A 15,569-nucleotide genomic window follows, 5' to 3' on the forward strand; every position below is an offset into this window, starting at 1 on the left:
ACAAAAAGAGGCAGCAAGGGCTGGGGTCCCTTGGGTCTCCCCACAAAGAGGCAACTGGGCCAGAGGCATCACTAAGACTAAGAGCGGGAACACCTGGATTCTCCTTTCCTCCCACTCTCTCATCTCCCAGGCAGGGCCTCCCTATGGCTAAACCCAAATGGAAGCAAAAGAATATGGAAACTGGGAGTGCAGCCTGAAGGGTCTGTGGGGGCCAGGGGTGGATTGGGACCAGCAAGGTGGGGGCCAGCGCAGTGGGCTGCCTCTATCAACCTAGAATTGTGTTATCCAGCCCACAGGGACTTCGATCAAGCCCAGTCTAGTACTAGCAGTATGGAGAATGGACCGGATAACTACCCTAGTGTAATAGTGATGCAGAAGTTTCCACAAATTTAGCTGACTATAATTTGGAAACTATATATACATATTTATGTTTGCATTTATTTTTTAAACTCCTGATATCTGCTCCTTTGGTTTTTCACAGTCTCATTATAAGTGGTATACAGATTTTTTAAAATATACATTTTGTCAGGAAATATATTTTCTGACGCTATTAGCAGATTTCTTGTTTTGTGACATTAAATCTGACAAGAATTTAAAGGTCTAAAAATTTTCCCTAGGACTATTTCAACTATTCAGAGGAATGTTCTTGAAGAAAACCTAGATCATGCTAATGTAGTTGGAAACACTCTAATGAAGCTTAAATGTAGTTAAAACATGACTCCTTGCCTCTGAAATGCAATCAAATTCTTATATATAAAATATGCTCGAAATCATACAAAAGGAGATTCTGGACAATTATTTTATTAGCGCAACAGCTTGTCTTTGGAGAATCAGGCAGGCTAGGACGTCAGGCTTTCCTGAGGCATTTCTTTATGAAATAGCCCACCAGTATCTGTGGCCGCTGCTGGTACTCCTTGAGCACCTCATGTGGGCTGTTGATCTGGTCTCCGTCCAGTCGGTTGAGCAGGGTGACACACACCACGGCCGCTGCACCAGGAAAGAGGGCCACACTGGGTCAAAGGCATGTGGGCTTCTAATTTAGCTCACTGAGAGGGAATCGAGTAACAGCTAACACTGTGGAGGAGACACCCACTTATCCCCTCAGGAAAGTAGGCAGACAGTTCAGACACTTACAAAGTTCTGACATCAGACAACGATACACAGTGTTGGAAGATACAGAGTAAGGAAAGGCACTGGGTCCTGGACATTTGGAAGTCTCTTTCTTCCACCATGCTGCCCTGTTATTCCTATTCTCCCCTTGCAGTGGTTAAGGACTTGGCTGTTAACTGAAAGGTCAGCAGTTTGAAACCACCACCCAGTCACTCCACGGGAGAAAGATGTGGCAGTCTGCTTCCGTAAAGATTACACCTTGGAAACCCCATGGGGCACTTCTACTCTGTCCTATAGGGTTGCTATGAGTCAGAATCGACTTGATGACAACAGGTAGTAATAATAGTAAAGGTCCTTAGGGGGAGGTTAAACAATGGGGTCTATCGGTCACATGGAGTTATCTCCCAAGTCTACTGTGAAGGGTAGTTGAATCTGTTCCAACTGGATTCTGGAAAGGCCAGGGAAAGAGGGAGGTCAGGGCCTCCCTCGAGACAGGAAGAAGCCTGTCTAGGGTTTAGTCAAGCTGAGGAATGTTAAGTCCATCATTCTTTTCATTTCTGGTCAGAGGCGATATTATTGTCACTGCTGAGACTGCCTGAGGGACTGGAGGAAGGGGCCACAGAGGAGGCAATGGGCCCAGGCGAGTCATCAGGGAGAGGCAAGCTGCCACCTGAAGAACTCTACATCAGAACCACCTCACTAGAAAATGAGCTATTTAAATGAGAATGCTACAGGCTTCCCAATGAAATTACCAAGCATATTCCAGGACCAGCTCAAGGCTGCCCTCCTCAACTTAAGAAAGGCAAATCCGGGCCGAGGTTTACACATGGAAGGCAGAGCTGAACTTTGAAGGAGGAATAGGAACTTGGGGGAACAACTAATCACAATTCAGAAATGCAAGAAAATCTGAAAACCAAGCTTGTTGGAGGGTTGGTGGCAATCTCGTTTGGCAGGAAACGGCCTGACCTTAGGTGGGTCTTCCTACAGTCCTTCCTTGTCCCACTCAGTGGTGTGGAAAGTTACTGCAGAGATGTTGGGAACATTGCATTTTATCATTTCACAATAACCACAAGATGTTTGAGCACAGGGGTGTTGTGACTCCACCTCTTTCAGAAACGTGATGTTATAGACTGAATTATGCCCTCAAAAATATCTGTGGGATTCCTAACTCCTATATCTGTGGATGTAATTCCATTCGAGATTAGAGGTTTCTTCGTTATGTTAGTGAGGTCATATCAGTGTAGGGTGTGTCTTAAACCTACTCACTTTTGGGATATAAAATGAGCAAATTAGGCACAAAAAAGCAAGCACAAAGGGAGGGGACAATACATGCCACACGGAGATTGCCAAGGAATCAAGGAATGCCGGATCTACATACACTGAAAGACACTGTCCCCCAGAGATGACAGAGAGAGCTGATGCCCTAAATTTGGACATCTAGCCTTCTAAGACACATGACCTGAGGAGCTGGGGGGCAGAAGTCAGATAGTGGCTGTGGGAGGCCCAGAAGGGAGGCCTTGGCAATCACACTGGAGAAGAACAGCCAGACGGGAGCTAGCCCAGTGGAGACAAAGAGAAGAAGATGGAGCTTTGAGGCCAAGAAAACGCCTGCCTACCTCGGAGGCCACAAGCACTGCACAAAGCGGCAAAGACTGAGGATTCCATCTCGATGTTCCGGATGCCGGCAGCATAGGCTGCCCTCAAGTACTCCTGCTTGTCCTTTTCCGTGTATGTGCAGACAGCACCATCCAGGCGGCCTTGACCTGCAGCACACATGAAGACACGGAAACTTGTGATCTGGGCACCCTGAGTACACACATGACATGAGCGCCTACCTCACACCACACTCTGGACAGAGGCAGGTGAGGTCCACCCAGTTCCTGTCCACTCATGAACAGACCATTATGACCAACCATCGTGACTGAAGGCAGGAGCACCATATCATGGAAACACCAAAGCAGGAAGACCGACCCATGATTGCGAGGATTAGTGGAGGCGCCCTGGATGAGCAGCACCTCCGTGAACACTCCTCCGTCCATCTCACCTTCATAGAAATCCAAGGTGCACATTGTGTTCCCCACAACCGTAGGGAACTCATCCAACTCTTTGGAACACCGTGTCAACTCCTGTGCTAGCTGGTCATCGAGATGTGTGCTCCGAATGATCCGCTTCCCCAGGACAATCTGCTCAAATTCGGGCTTGAAGCAGGCATCCACTGCTTGTTGCGTGATGACCACAGAGCCAGGCTCCAGACCTGAAGCAAGAGGCAGGCATCGTGGCCATCAGGGTAGACCCGGGGCCACAGTGGGAGCAGGGAAAAAAGGAAAATGATTCATCTACAAACTAAAATATTGGACACATTCAGCATGGCTCTAAAAGGAAATATCCAACGACGCATTTTCCCCATTAAAAATATTTCTTTCTGATTATAAATGTAAGTAACACATAATCATTATGGAAAATATGGAAGAGAAAAGCACAAAGAAGAAATAAAAACATCCAGGAACCTCACTTTGCTTTATTAAATGTTTCTGTGACTTTCCAGTCATTATTTTTAATTGCTGCTGGCACTCCACCATACGACTTACCATCATTTATTTACTTGATCTCTTTTTTGTAACTTTTTATTATTTAAGATTTCAAACAAATATGAAAGTAGACAAGAATATTATAGTGAACACCTACATACCCCTAAATTCAGCTTCAACCATTACCTACTCCTGGGCAGCCTGGTTTTCCTCTGATTTATGCAAAATTGGGGTCCCAGTTTGCATCTGTCTTCTGGGCATATCTTTCTGAATTATGTTCATGTTTGTAGGACATTAGTCTTTTCCTTACTCTGTTTCTTACAATAACTTTGTATGGGATTTGATCATAATCCTTTCCTGATACTTATTTAATATGAAATCCATTTCCCAAACATTCAGGAAGGAGGAGCAGGTCAGGAGAGCTTTTCTAGAGCTTCCTTGTCAGTTGTTTTCATGAAACCTTAAAAAATATGGCCAAATGCTCAGTTCTTCTGGCTCTGTTCTGCTTCCCCAAGTGCATATCTAGATGTTCTCTTCTTCCTCCCACTCTGGTCCCAGTTTTGCTCAAAGTAGAGTCTACTCTCAGCACTTACTCCCAGCTTTGAGGTTTGCCTTGGAAGAGAGTGTCAGCTGATTGCTTTCATGAATTCATAGGGTCAAGGAGGGTTAAGTTGTCCCTGGGTAGTGCAAACAGTTAACATGCTTGGCTGCTAACAGAAAGGTTGGAGATTGGAGTTCAATGAAAGGCATCTAAAAAAAAAAGCCCTGGTGATCTACTTCCAAAAAATAAGCCACTGAAAACCACATGGAGCATGGTTCTACTCTGACACACATGGGGTCTCCATGAGTCAGAGTCAACTGGACGACTTTCAAGTCCCTTTAGAACAAGGCATGGCCCCTGCAGCCACCCTAGAATTGAAATGTACAAAAGCCCCACCCCGCATCAGTTGCTGTTGTCAAATGGAGCCTCTGTAGCCTCCTAGAAGGCTCTGTTGGTTACTGTGGAATTTTTCTGTCCTTAGGCCTCTCAGACGCAGAGCTGCCCTGTGCTTCCTTCTGTGCAGACCATGTAGCTGTCTGTCCTTACCACTCATATGTTGGGATTTGTGGGCATACAATATCAAGTTCTGTCATCAGTGTTGCCCAGGGGTTTGGAATTTTGCTTTCTAGTTGCTCTGTCCATTTATACTGGACAATTTAGCAAGATTCAAAATCTATACTACCACCTCCAGAATTCATTCTGATAGATTTTTGTTAATAATTTATTTTTGTTGTTGTTGAGAATATACACAGCAGAACATATACCAATTCAACAATTTCTACATGTATAATTCAGTGACATTGATTACTTTCTTCAAGTTGTGCATCCATTCTCACACTCCTTTTCTGAGTTGTTCCCCCATTAACATAAACTCACTGCCCCCAAAGCTTCCTATCTAATGTTTAGAGTTGCTGTTGTCAACTTGATACCATATAGATAAGATCTTAAAAGAGCACAATGGTCAAAGCAGACATTCTTTACTAGTTAAGCTAAACTACTGTTTGGTTTTCAGAAGATTTCAGGGAATATTTTTGGTTTAAGGTTTAAAGATTACTTTAGGGCAATAGTTTGAGGGATTCATCCAGCCTTCATGGCTCCAGAAAATCTGGATTCCATGAAATATTGAAATTCCATTCTGTATTTTCCCCCTTTTGATCAGGAATATTCTATAGAATCTTTGATCAAAATGTTCAGTAATGGTAGCTAGGCACTTTGCAGTTTTTCTGGTTTCATGGCCAAGGGGGCCATTGTTCATGGAGGCAAGTAGCCACGTATTCCATTTCGTCCTATTACTGACTCTCCTTCTTCCTCTGTTGCTCCAGGTGAATAGATACTAATTGTTGTACCTTGGATGGCCACTTGCAAGCTTTTAAGTCCCCAGCCACTACACAATAAAAATCCCTCCAAAGTGGACATTATGCTGAGTGAAATAAGTCAATCACAAAAGGACAAATATCGTATGAGACCTCTACAGTAAAAACTCATGTAAAAGTTTACACACAAAAAGAAATATCTTTGTTGGTTACAAGGGATGAGAGGGGTGGGGGAGGGAACTAAATAGACAATAGATAACTGGTAACTTTGGTGAAGGGTACGACAATACACAATACTGGGGAAGCCAGCACAACTTGTACAAGGAAACGTCATGGAAGCTCCATAGACACATCCAAACTCCCTGAGGGACTGAATTGCCGGGTGGAGGGCTGTGGGGACCATGGTCTCAGGGAACATCTAGCTCAATTGGCATAACACAGTTTATAAAGACAATGTTCTACATTCTACCTTGGTAAGTAGTGTCTGGGGTCTTAAAAGCCTGTGAGCAGCCATCTAAGATACTCTACTGGTCTCACCCCTTCAGGAGCAATAGAGAATGAAGAGAACAAGATACAAGGAAAAGATTAGTCCAAAGGACTAATGGACTACAGCTACCATGGCCTCCACCAGACTGAGTGCAGTACAGCTAGATGGTGCCCAGCTACCACCACGGACTGCTCTGACTGGGATCACAATAGAGGGTCCTGAACAGAGCTGGAAAATAATGTAGAACAAAATTCTAACTCACAAAAAAAAAAAAGACCAGATTTACTGGCCTGACAGACTGGAGAAACCCCAAGAGTATGGACCCCGGACACCCTTTTAGCTCAGTGGGGAAGTCACTCCTGAAGTTCACCGTTCAGCCAGGGATTGGACAGCCTCATAAAACAGAATGGGACTAGTGAGGCACAGCAGTCCAGGGACAAGGACTAGAAGTCAGGAGGGGACAAGAAAGCTGGTGATAGGGAACCCAAGGTTGAGAAGGGACAGTGTTGACATGTTGTGGGGTTGTTAACCATTGTCATAGGGCAATATGTGTACTAACTGTTTAATAAGAAACTATTTGTTCTGCAAACCTTCACCTAAGGTACAAAAAAAAAAAAAGAATTATCTATGTGAGATCAAATTGACAACAGCAACTCAAAAGGTCTGATGGGAAGGCCTAGGGGGAAGTGAGTTGAAGATAATGGTGATGGAATAATTTTGAAAAGGATAGTGAGAATAGCAGCACAATGGGAAGAATGTAATCTATGTCACTGAACTATACATGTAGAAACTCTTGAAATGGTGTAACTTTGGCTATGTATATTTTCACCAAAAAAAAGGTCTTCGAAAGTCAAGAAGGGAGAGTGTTGACATGTTGCGGGGTTGTTAACCAATGTCATAAAACAATATGTGTACTGACTCTTTTATGAATACAGACCATATGTTGAGACACAAAGCAAGTATCAATATATTTAAAAGGATGAAAGAAGAGTATGTTCTCTGATCACAGATTAAATTTGGAATCAATAACAGAAAAAAAAAACTAACACTTAAGCTCCTCAAAGAGATCCAGAAAACACAGAAAAAAACCTAGAAAAATTAGTGAAAACAATAGAAGAACAAAATGACAAACTCAGTAGAGAAATAGAAACTGTACAAAAACAACAACTAGAAATTCAGAAGCTTAACAATAAAATATCATAAACAAACAACTCAATGGAAGGACACAGAAGTAGAATTAATCAATGGAAGAAAGAACCAGCAAAATAAAGGACAAATTCCTTGATACTACATTTGTTTAAGGAACAAGCAGAAAAAAATACTGAAGAAAAATGAAGACAGACTAAGGGTTATTTCGGACATCATCAAGAAGAATAATATAAGCATACGAGGAATCCCAGATGGGGGAGAGAGAAAAAAGAGTACAGACAGAAGTTTTGAAGACATAATGGCAGAAAACTTCCTAAATATCATGAAAGATGAGATTTTCATCTAAGGCGCTCAATGAACCCCATACAGGAGACACCTAAAAAGAAAATCCCCAAAACATACATAATGAAACCTCCCAGAACCAAAGACAAAAAATTTTGAAAGCAGCTTGAGAAAAGCAAAATGTCACTTGCAAAGGGGTCTCAATAAGACTAAGCACTGATTTCTCATCAGAAACAATGCATTCAAACTGCTGACATTTTGGTTAGCAGCCAAGGTCTTACTTAACCACTGTGCCACCAGGGCTCTAAGAATCATATATCCAGCAAAATTGTCTTTCACAAATGAGGGCAAAATTTGGACATTCCCAGATAAGCAGAAATTAAGAGAATTTGTAACCACCTTCCCAGTCCTACAAGAAATATTAAAAGAAATTCTTTGGATAGAAAACTAATGACATCGGACAACATCCTGAGATAAAGACACATGACAGCACCACCTAGATACCAAGCCATGTAAAGATTCCACAAAAGTAAAATAAAGCTAAAAAACTGATTAAACAGAACCAGAGATATAAAGACGGAAACGATAACTTCATAACAAAAGGGGGAATGGATAGTGTAGTTATAGAACTTCCATTCCATATGGATAGGAAGTCAAAGCAATCTCAAGATATAACAGACTGTTTTAAATATAGGATAATAAATGTAAACTTGAGGGTAACCACAAAGAAAAGTAATAAATCTACTCAACAAAATAAGAATAAAAAAGACTCAGTGAACACAAAAACACCAATAACAAATGAAATGAAAAGAAAATCCACATACCAAAACAATTCAACATAGAAAGTAAAGAACAAAGAAACAATTAACACCACAAAAAAAGTGTTAACAAAATGGTGCTGTAAATACATACTTATTGATAATCACACTGAGTATAAATGGATTAAATGCACCAGTCAAGAGGCAGAGAGTGACAGAATGGAAAAAAAGCATGACCCGTCAATATGTTGTCTACAAGAGACACATCTTAGACACAAAGACAAAACAGGATAAAAATCAAAGGATGGAAAAAATATAAACCAAGCAAACTGTAACCAAAAGAGAGCAGGAGTGGCAATATTAATATCTGACAAAATAGAATTTAAGTCAAAATCCATTATAAGAGACAAAGAAGAACATTATATTATGATTAAAGGGTCAATTCACCAAGAAGACATAACAATAACAAATATCTATGCACCCAATGACAGAGCTCCAAAATTTTTAAAATAAACATTCAAGCGACCATCTTTTCAAGCGATGGTTGGTGGCTAGATCATTAGCCAGTAGAGAGATGCAAATCAAAACTACAGTGAGATACTACCTCACCCCTCCAAAAATGTCACTGATCCAAAAAGAAAACAACAAATGCTGGTGAGGCTGTGAGGAGATTGCAACCCTTATCTACTGCTGGTGGGATTGTAAAATGGTACAACCACTATGGAAAATGGTAGCACTTCCTCAAAAAGCTAGAAATTGAAATGCTAATGATCCCGCAACCTCACTCCTAGGTATATACCCCAGAGATCTAATAGCAGTAATACAAACAGACATATGCACACCTATGTTCATTGCAGTATTCCTCATGATAGGAAAAAGATGGAATCAATGTAAATGTCCATCAACTGCTGAATGGATAAACACAATGTGGTATGTACATACAATGGAATAGTACACAGCTATAAAGAATAATGATGAGTTTATGAAATATATCATGGATGAATCTGGAGGACATCATGCTGACTGAAATAAGTCAAGCACAAAAGGACAAATATTATATGATCACACTTTTATAAAAAGACCTAAATAGTTCTTTTGTGGTTACCAGGGATGGGAGCAGAGGGAGGGAAAATTACTCTCTAGACAGTAGACACTCGTTATTTTTGATGATGTGAAAGGCAATCTCAAGTGTGGGTGAAATGTGCAGAACTTGAACAAGGTAAATCCTGACACTAATAAATGGAATAACATATACAATTTTGCAACAGCAGTTTACAACCAAAAAATACGTGAGTAGTTACATAGGTAGATATTTACGCATATATGTGTTTAGAAAGGTATACGTGTGTATATACATGTGCATATATAGGTGTATCTGTAGGCCTATATATATATATATATTTGTGTGTGCTGCACATATATTTATATATATAATAAAGCACTTGGGGGCACAGTCACAGATACTTCACAGACATAACCAAATACCTAACAGGACTGGTTTACTGAATTCGAAGCCTTAGTACCACTGTCCCATGGGACGACTCAGTCAATTGGCACAACATAGTCCATAATGTTTATGTTCTACATCCTAGTTTGGCAAGTAGCCTCTGGGGTCTTAAAAGCTTGTGAGTGGCCATCTAATATACAACTGCTGGCTTCTACTTGTCCAGAGCAAAAGAGAAAGAAGAAAAAGACTCAAAGAGGAAACTAGTCTACAGGACGAGCTATGGCTATCCTGAGGTCAGAAGATCTAGAAGGTGCTTGACTACCACTACTGACTGTTCTGACCAGAGACACAATAGACGGTCCCAGATAGAATAAGAGAAAGTCGCACAAAACTCAAATTCTTAAAAAAGGCCAGACTTAACGGGACCACTTGAGACTAGGAACCCTGGAGACTATCACCCAGAGATACCCTTTAAACTTTGAACTGAAACCACTCCTGGAGGTCACCTTTTAGCCAAATAACAGATTGGCTCATAAAATAAACAGTATCATCTGTGGGTACTGTGCTTCCTTAAAAAAAAAAAAAAAAATTTATATGAGACCAAAGAGTCAACGTTTACCTCAAAGCAAAGATGAGAAGATGGGAGGTGGGGAGGAAGCTAGATTAATGGGAACAGAACAACCAGAACGGAAACAATGAGAACACTGATATAATGTGGAAAATCTTACTAATGTCACTGAACAATATGTATAGAAATTGCTAACTGGGAACCTAACTTGCTGTTTAAACTTTTTCAAAAACACAGTAACATATTAAAAAAAAAAAAAAAGGCGGGTAACCCAAAATGGGAGTTTGCAGAGGTGCAAGGTAGTGCCTTTCCACACCCAGTCCTGGGGCCCAGGGATGGAAAATGGGTTGGACAACAACAACAACAAAAAAAAAAACAGCTTCTTTTCATGCTTCCTGTTAAAAAGCTTTCCGAAACAATGCCCAGGCAGAAACACTGTGCTAAATTCCACAGCACACTGGCGCCACTGAAGGGAGGGTCTGCTCCTACTCGGAGCTGTCCTTCACCATTCTGGGATCTGCCAGAGGAAGACAGCCCTCCACAGGCCTTACCTATACCGCCAGAAGTGCCGATGCGGATGATGGTGACATTGGAGCACCTGGCATGGTACAGCAGCTTGATGAGCTCATGTAACATGATCGCGATGGAAGGGATGCCCATGCCATGCTGAAACCAAAAGAGACAGGAAGCGTTGTTACACTCATATCCTGCCTTTGTGCATGTCCTCATGTGCTTTTTATGTGGTGAACCAGTTGCAGTCAAGTCAACTCTAACTTATGGCAACTCCATGTGTGTCTGAGTAAAACTATGCTCCTTTGGATTTTCAATGACTGGTTTTTTGGAAGTAGATCGCCAGTCCTTTCTTCCATGGTATCTCTGGGTGGACTCCAACCTCCAACCATCCAGTTAGCAGCTTAGCCCCACCCAGGGACTCCTTAGGTGATGTATTTCAGTCTAATTATGCCCATCATGGTAGAAATGGAAGATGGACTTCAAAATATAAATTTAAAACTTAATAACATTTTAGGAGACTGACAAGTTTGTACAGAGCTGTCATATATTATCCACCAGATCCACACAGCCTGTGAAATGAGGAGCAGCCAAGGACATGAAGGATCAGCAAGGAAGCAATGTAACAATGTAACAAGCTCCTTCTGGTGTTTAAATGCTGAGGTCCATCAATTCCCTCTCATAGCTACCCTATAGAACAGAGTAGAACTGCTCCTTAGGGTTTCCAAGGCTGTCTTTACAGAAGGAGCCCTGGTGGCACAGTGGTTAAAGCACAGAACTGCTAACTGAAAAGTCAGCAGTTTGAAACCACCAGCAGCTCCACAGGAGAAAGATGTGACAGTCTGTTTCCATAGAGATTTATAGCCTTGGAAACCCTCCTATGGGGTCACTATGAGTTGCAATCAACTTGATGGCAGTGGGTGGATAACTTTTACAGAAACCAACTGCCATATCTTTCTCCCACAGAGGGTCTGATGGGTTCAAACTGCTGACCTTCCAGTTAGCAGCCAAGCACCTATCGACTGCCCCACCAGGGCTCCTTCTGGTGTTTAAAGCCCTGCACAAATGCTCACCCCACACCACCACACCCGCCCTCCCACATATGTTACAGTATTATTCCTTGACTTTTCTCCCCACGCTCTGTGCTGCAGCCAAACTAAGTAACTTGCTGGTCCCTTGGCTCACCCAGTGCCTTCCTGGCTCTGAACACATGTGCCAGCCCTCCCGAGTCTCCCCAGTACACCCTCCTCCCACCCTCCTCTAAAGGCCTTCCCAATGTCACACTTTCCACAAAGTCCCTCCCTGGAACTGTGTCTGCACTTCCCAGGTGCTATTTATGGTACTTCTCTTGTGTATGTAGTAGAATTGTGTGAGTTGGAGAATTTGCCACTGTGTCTTATACTTTGGAAATGCTTACACAGATAATCTGTAACCAAATGTCCTGGTCCACTAATGTGATCCAGATGGCTAATATTGACAGCTAGAAGCCTCTGAAGACGAGAGAGACAGGCATACAAGTGAAGGGAAATCTTTCTTAACTTTAAGTAGCACGTCATTGATATGGTTGTTTACGATGGAAATCAAAACTAGAAAGTAAGATTTCTTTGCTAACACGCTAAAGACTGCTGTCCTCACTCTCATTGCTAAATCAAAATCTGTATGAAATAACTTACTGTGAGGGGCAGAGGGAACTGGGAGGCCTGACGTTTGGGTGAGGCTCTTCTTCAAGGTCCAAGCAGGTTCCCTAAGCCCTGTGCCGACTCTTTCTCTGCACCCACAGCCCTCACACTGTGTAGACCACTGTGCGCATTTGCTGTTTGTCTCTCCTGGAGACTGAGCCCCGAGGGCAGGAGTCTGGGTTTCATTTATCTTTGCATTCCAGCAGCCAGCTCACCTTGCTCCTGGCCTGATACAATGAGCAAGTGTTGAAGGGAGAGACGGCTCTTTCATACTGAAGAGTGTGTGTGTGTCTGTGTAGGGTGAAGGATGGAGGAGCTTACAGAGCCTGAAGCTCGAGCCCAGACATGAGGGGAAGGGTACTCACGCTGACACACAGCACCGGTCCTACTTTATACATGGCATAGCGGTCAGTTCCGGCACAGATGTTGGGATGGTCCGCACCTGGTCGCTCAAGGCCAAGCTCCTGAGCCACGTAGCTGGTGAAGGCTTTTATGCGGGAGGGGCTTCCACCAACACACACAAACTGCCAGACAGAGACTTCATCAGCACAGGAGCAGCCCACCCAGGAACTTGCTAGTAGTGCAAGCAACAGCAGCACCACCCAGGAACTTGCTAGAAGTGCAAGCTCCCTGGCCCTACTCCAGGGGTCTAGCCACCTGCTTTAATAGGCCCTTCTGGTGCTTCTGATGCACACGCAGGCTTGAGAATTTTGCTTGCTGGAATCACTGCAAAGTACAGGGGGCTTCGGCAGTGCAAGGCATTCAGCTGGAAGACCAGACTCTTGTTCTCTCTTTGAGAAAATAAACCCAGGTTCCATGCATGCTCAGCTGCCCTCCATCATCGGGAAAAGCAGCATGGTGTATTAGAAAGAGCCTGGGTTTTGAATGAAATGGTGCGGGCTCCACCTTAGTCCTACCACCTACTAGCTATGCAGCCAGGGCCCCCAAAGCCCATCTGCAAAATGGGGTAATCACCCCAGTTCCACCATCTACTAGTGGTGTTATCAGGGCTCCCACAGCCCATCTGCAAAAGAGAAGTAATAACAGCCACTTCTCAAACTTTGTTTGAGATTCAAATAATAATAATAGTAATTGTGGGCTAAACTTAATGGGCTGAAAGCAGAATTAAAGAATTAAGAGCACATGAATGGAGATTTGTCCCACACAATACGGTCAAAGGAGACAAGGGCTGATGGGACATGCCTCTATGGGTATATTATGATCCCACGTAACAGCAATGGATTCTAGTGTCCCTGGTTCATTCTGATTTTTAACACTAAATGTTAGACCATCTTTGCTCACAGAGATTAGATTTAAAAAAAAAAAAAGGGGGGATGGGAGTAAAATATATATAACAATATTTGCCATTGTAACAATTTTTAAGCATACAATTCAGTGACATTAATGTACATTCACCATGTTGTAAAACCATCACCAATATCTAGTTCCAAAACATTTTCATCACCTCAAACAGAAACTCTACCCATTAATAACACCCAGGGATTAGAGACTTTTAAGAGTCCTGTGTTAGGATAGATCAGGAATCGAAGACCTTGTAGGAAATAAGGACTTGAAGCTAGACTGAGCAAAATAAGACATTGAAGACAATTAATAGAGTGTATCAGTACACATACTAAATTACGAGCAACAGGCACGATGCAATTACTTTTTTACATGCCTAACTCCCCTAGAACATATTTTATATCTTCCTCTTCTATTCTGGAAACCCTGGTGGTGTAGTGGGTAAGAGCCATGGCTGCTAACCAAAAGGTCAGCAGTTTGAATCCACCAGGCACTCCTTGGAAACTCTACGGGGCAGTTCTACTCTGTCCTATAAGGTCACTATGAGTCGGAAGTGACTCAGTGGCAATGAGTTTGGTTTTTTTGGTTTTTCTTCTATTCTACCAATGAAGCACTTGGAAATTTATTTTATATTGTTTCAGTTATATGCTAAATTTGTAATGGATCAATTAGCAATCAGTATGGCAGTACTTAAGATCGTTTTCTTTTGCTCACTAGTGCATACACTTCAAAAACAACAAGTTGATAAACATATAACTTTTTATTAACTTGTAACCTGTCATCTTCTCAACCATCTGAAACGAGGTCTACTTGTATCACAGGACAGGGGGTAGACAAATTCCTAGAACTGAAAGCCTTGCTTTTTACCTTCACATCTCCAAACATAGCTGGGAAATCGTGTGTGCTGGTGCTGAGACTGAAATGGTATAAAACATCTTCTTTCATTGTTGCTAAGTTTGGATTTAAAAGTTGAACGCAGCAGTCACTGTTACAAAACAAAAAAAGCAGACGTTTTTAGAACACCGGTGTCCACTGGCCGACACTATTCCAGAAGTGTCCTCCATTGGCGAGATACATGAGGTGCAGAGTGGGATCAGGGGCACTGCTAGACCCTGGGGACAAGATAACCCTACCTTGCCAACGTGCCTCCTTACCTAGTCTTGTCTCCATTCTTACCCTTTCTCCTTTCTCTTATCCCCTTTTCACTCCCTGGGCCCCTGTTCTGAGTGCAGTCAGGAAGGACTCGGAACAGCACATGAAAGGGCAAAGGTCCAGATGTTAAATCGCCCAGTCACTACTCAAATCAAGTTCATTCAAGACATAAACTTGCTTTTACTCTGTTTTAAAAGTAATATGTTCATCATAGAGAATATGAACAGAAATAGAAGGGAAAAAAGTCACCTCTAATTCTGTCACCCAGTGATAACCATTGTCAGTGTTTAAAATATTCATCCAGGCTTGTCCTATGTCCACATACATAAACATATCCCCATGTCACCATAAATAAAATTACAGCATAATATTCCAATATTGCAGGATGGAGTATAGTCTATTTAACAACTTCTTAATTGTGTGACATTTAGATTGTTTTCACCATTATCAGCAACATGTTCATAATAAATTATAGATAACATTGTGAAGAATGGGAATTCCAGAACACTTCACTGGGCTCACGTGGAACCTGTACACAGACCAAGAGGCAGTCGTATGAACAGAAAAAGGGGATATTGCATGTTTTAAAATCAGGAAAGGTGTGTGTCAGGGTTGTATCCTTTCACAATATGTATTCAATCTGTATGTTGAGCAAATAATCTGAGAAACTGGACTATATGAAGAAGAATGTGGCATCAGGGTTACAGGAAGACTAAGTAACAACCTGCAATATGCAGATGACA

The 15,569-nt window shown here is 42.2% G+C and overlaps 1 protein-coding gene across 5 annotated transcripts in view; it reads right to left on the minus strand.

Moving 5' to 3' along the window:
* Window positions 1-349: 349 nt before the first annotated feature.
* UPP1 (uridine phosphorylase 1) overlaps window positions 350-15,569 on the minus strand; it is a 39,082-nt gene continuing 23,862 nt past the window's right edge. For 3 of the 5 annotated variants that reach the window (XM_023724446.1, XM_012559425.2, XM_023724444.1), the window contains 6 exons: window positions 14,542-14,659; window positions 12,738-12,896; window positions 10,735-10,849; window positions 3,155-3,364; window positions 2,727-2,873; window positions 848-987 (listed from right to left, as the gene is read on the minus strand). In XM_023724446.1, the coding sequence (XP_023580214.1) occupies window positions 848-987; window positions 2,727-2,873; window positions 3,155-3,364; window positions 10,735-10,849; window positions 12,738-12,896; window positions 14,542-14,659 (889 nt within the window). Of the gene's footprint in view, window positions 988-2,726; window positions 2,874-3,154; window positions 3,365-10,734; window positions 10,850-12,737; window positions 12,897-14,541; window positions 14,660-15,569 lie in introns of all 5 variants that reach the window. The other 2 variants (XM_023724445.1, XM_023724447.1) reach the window with 2 other exon arrangements.

The sequence above is a fragment of the Trichechus manatus genome, unplaced genomic scaffold (genome assembly GCF_000243295.1).
Source record: "Trichechus manatus latirostris isolate Lorelei unplaced genomic scaffold, TriManLat1.0 scaffold00247, whole genome shotgun sequence".
NCBI lineage: Eukaryota > Metazoa > Chordata > Mammalia > Sirenia > Trichechidae > Trichechus > Trichechus manatus.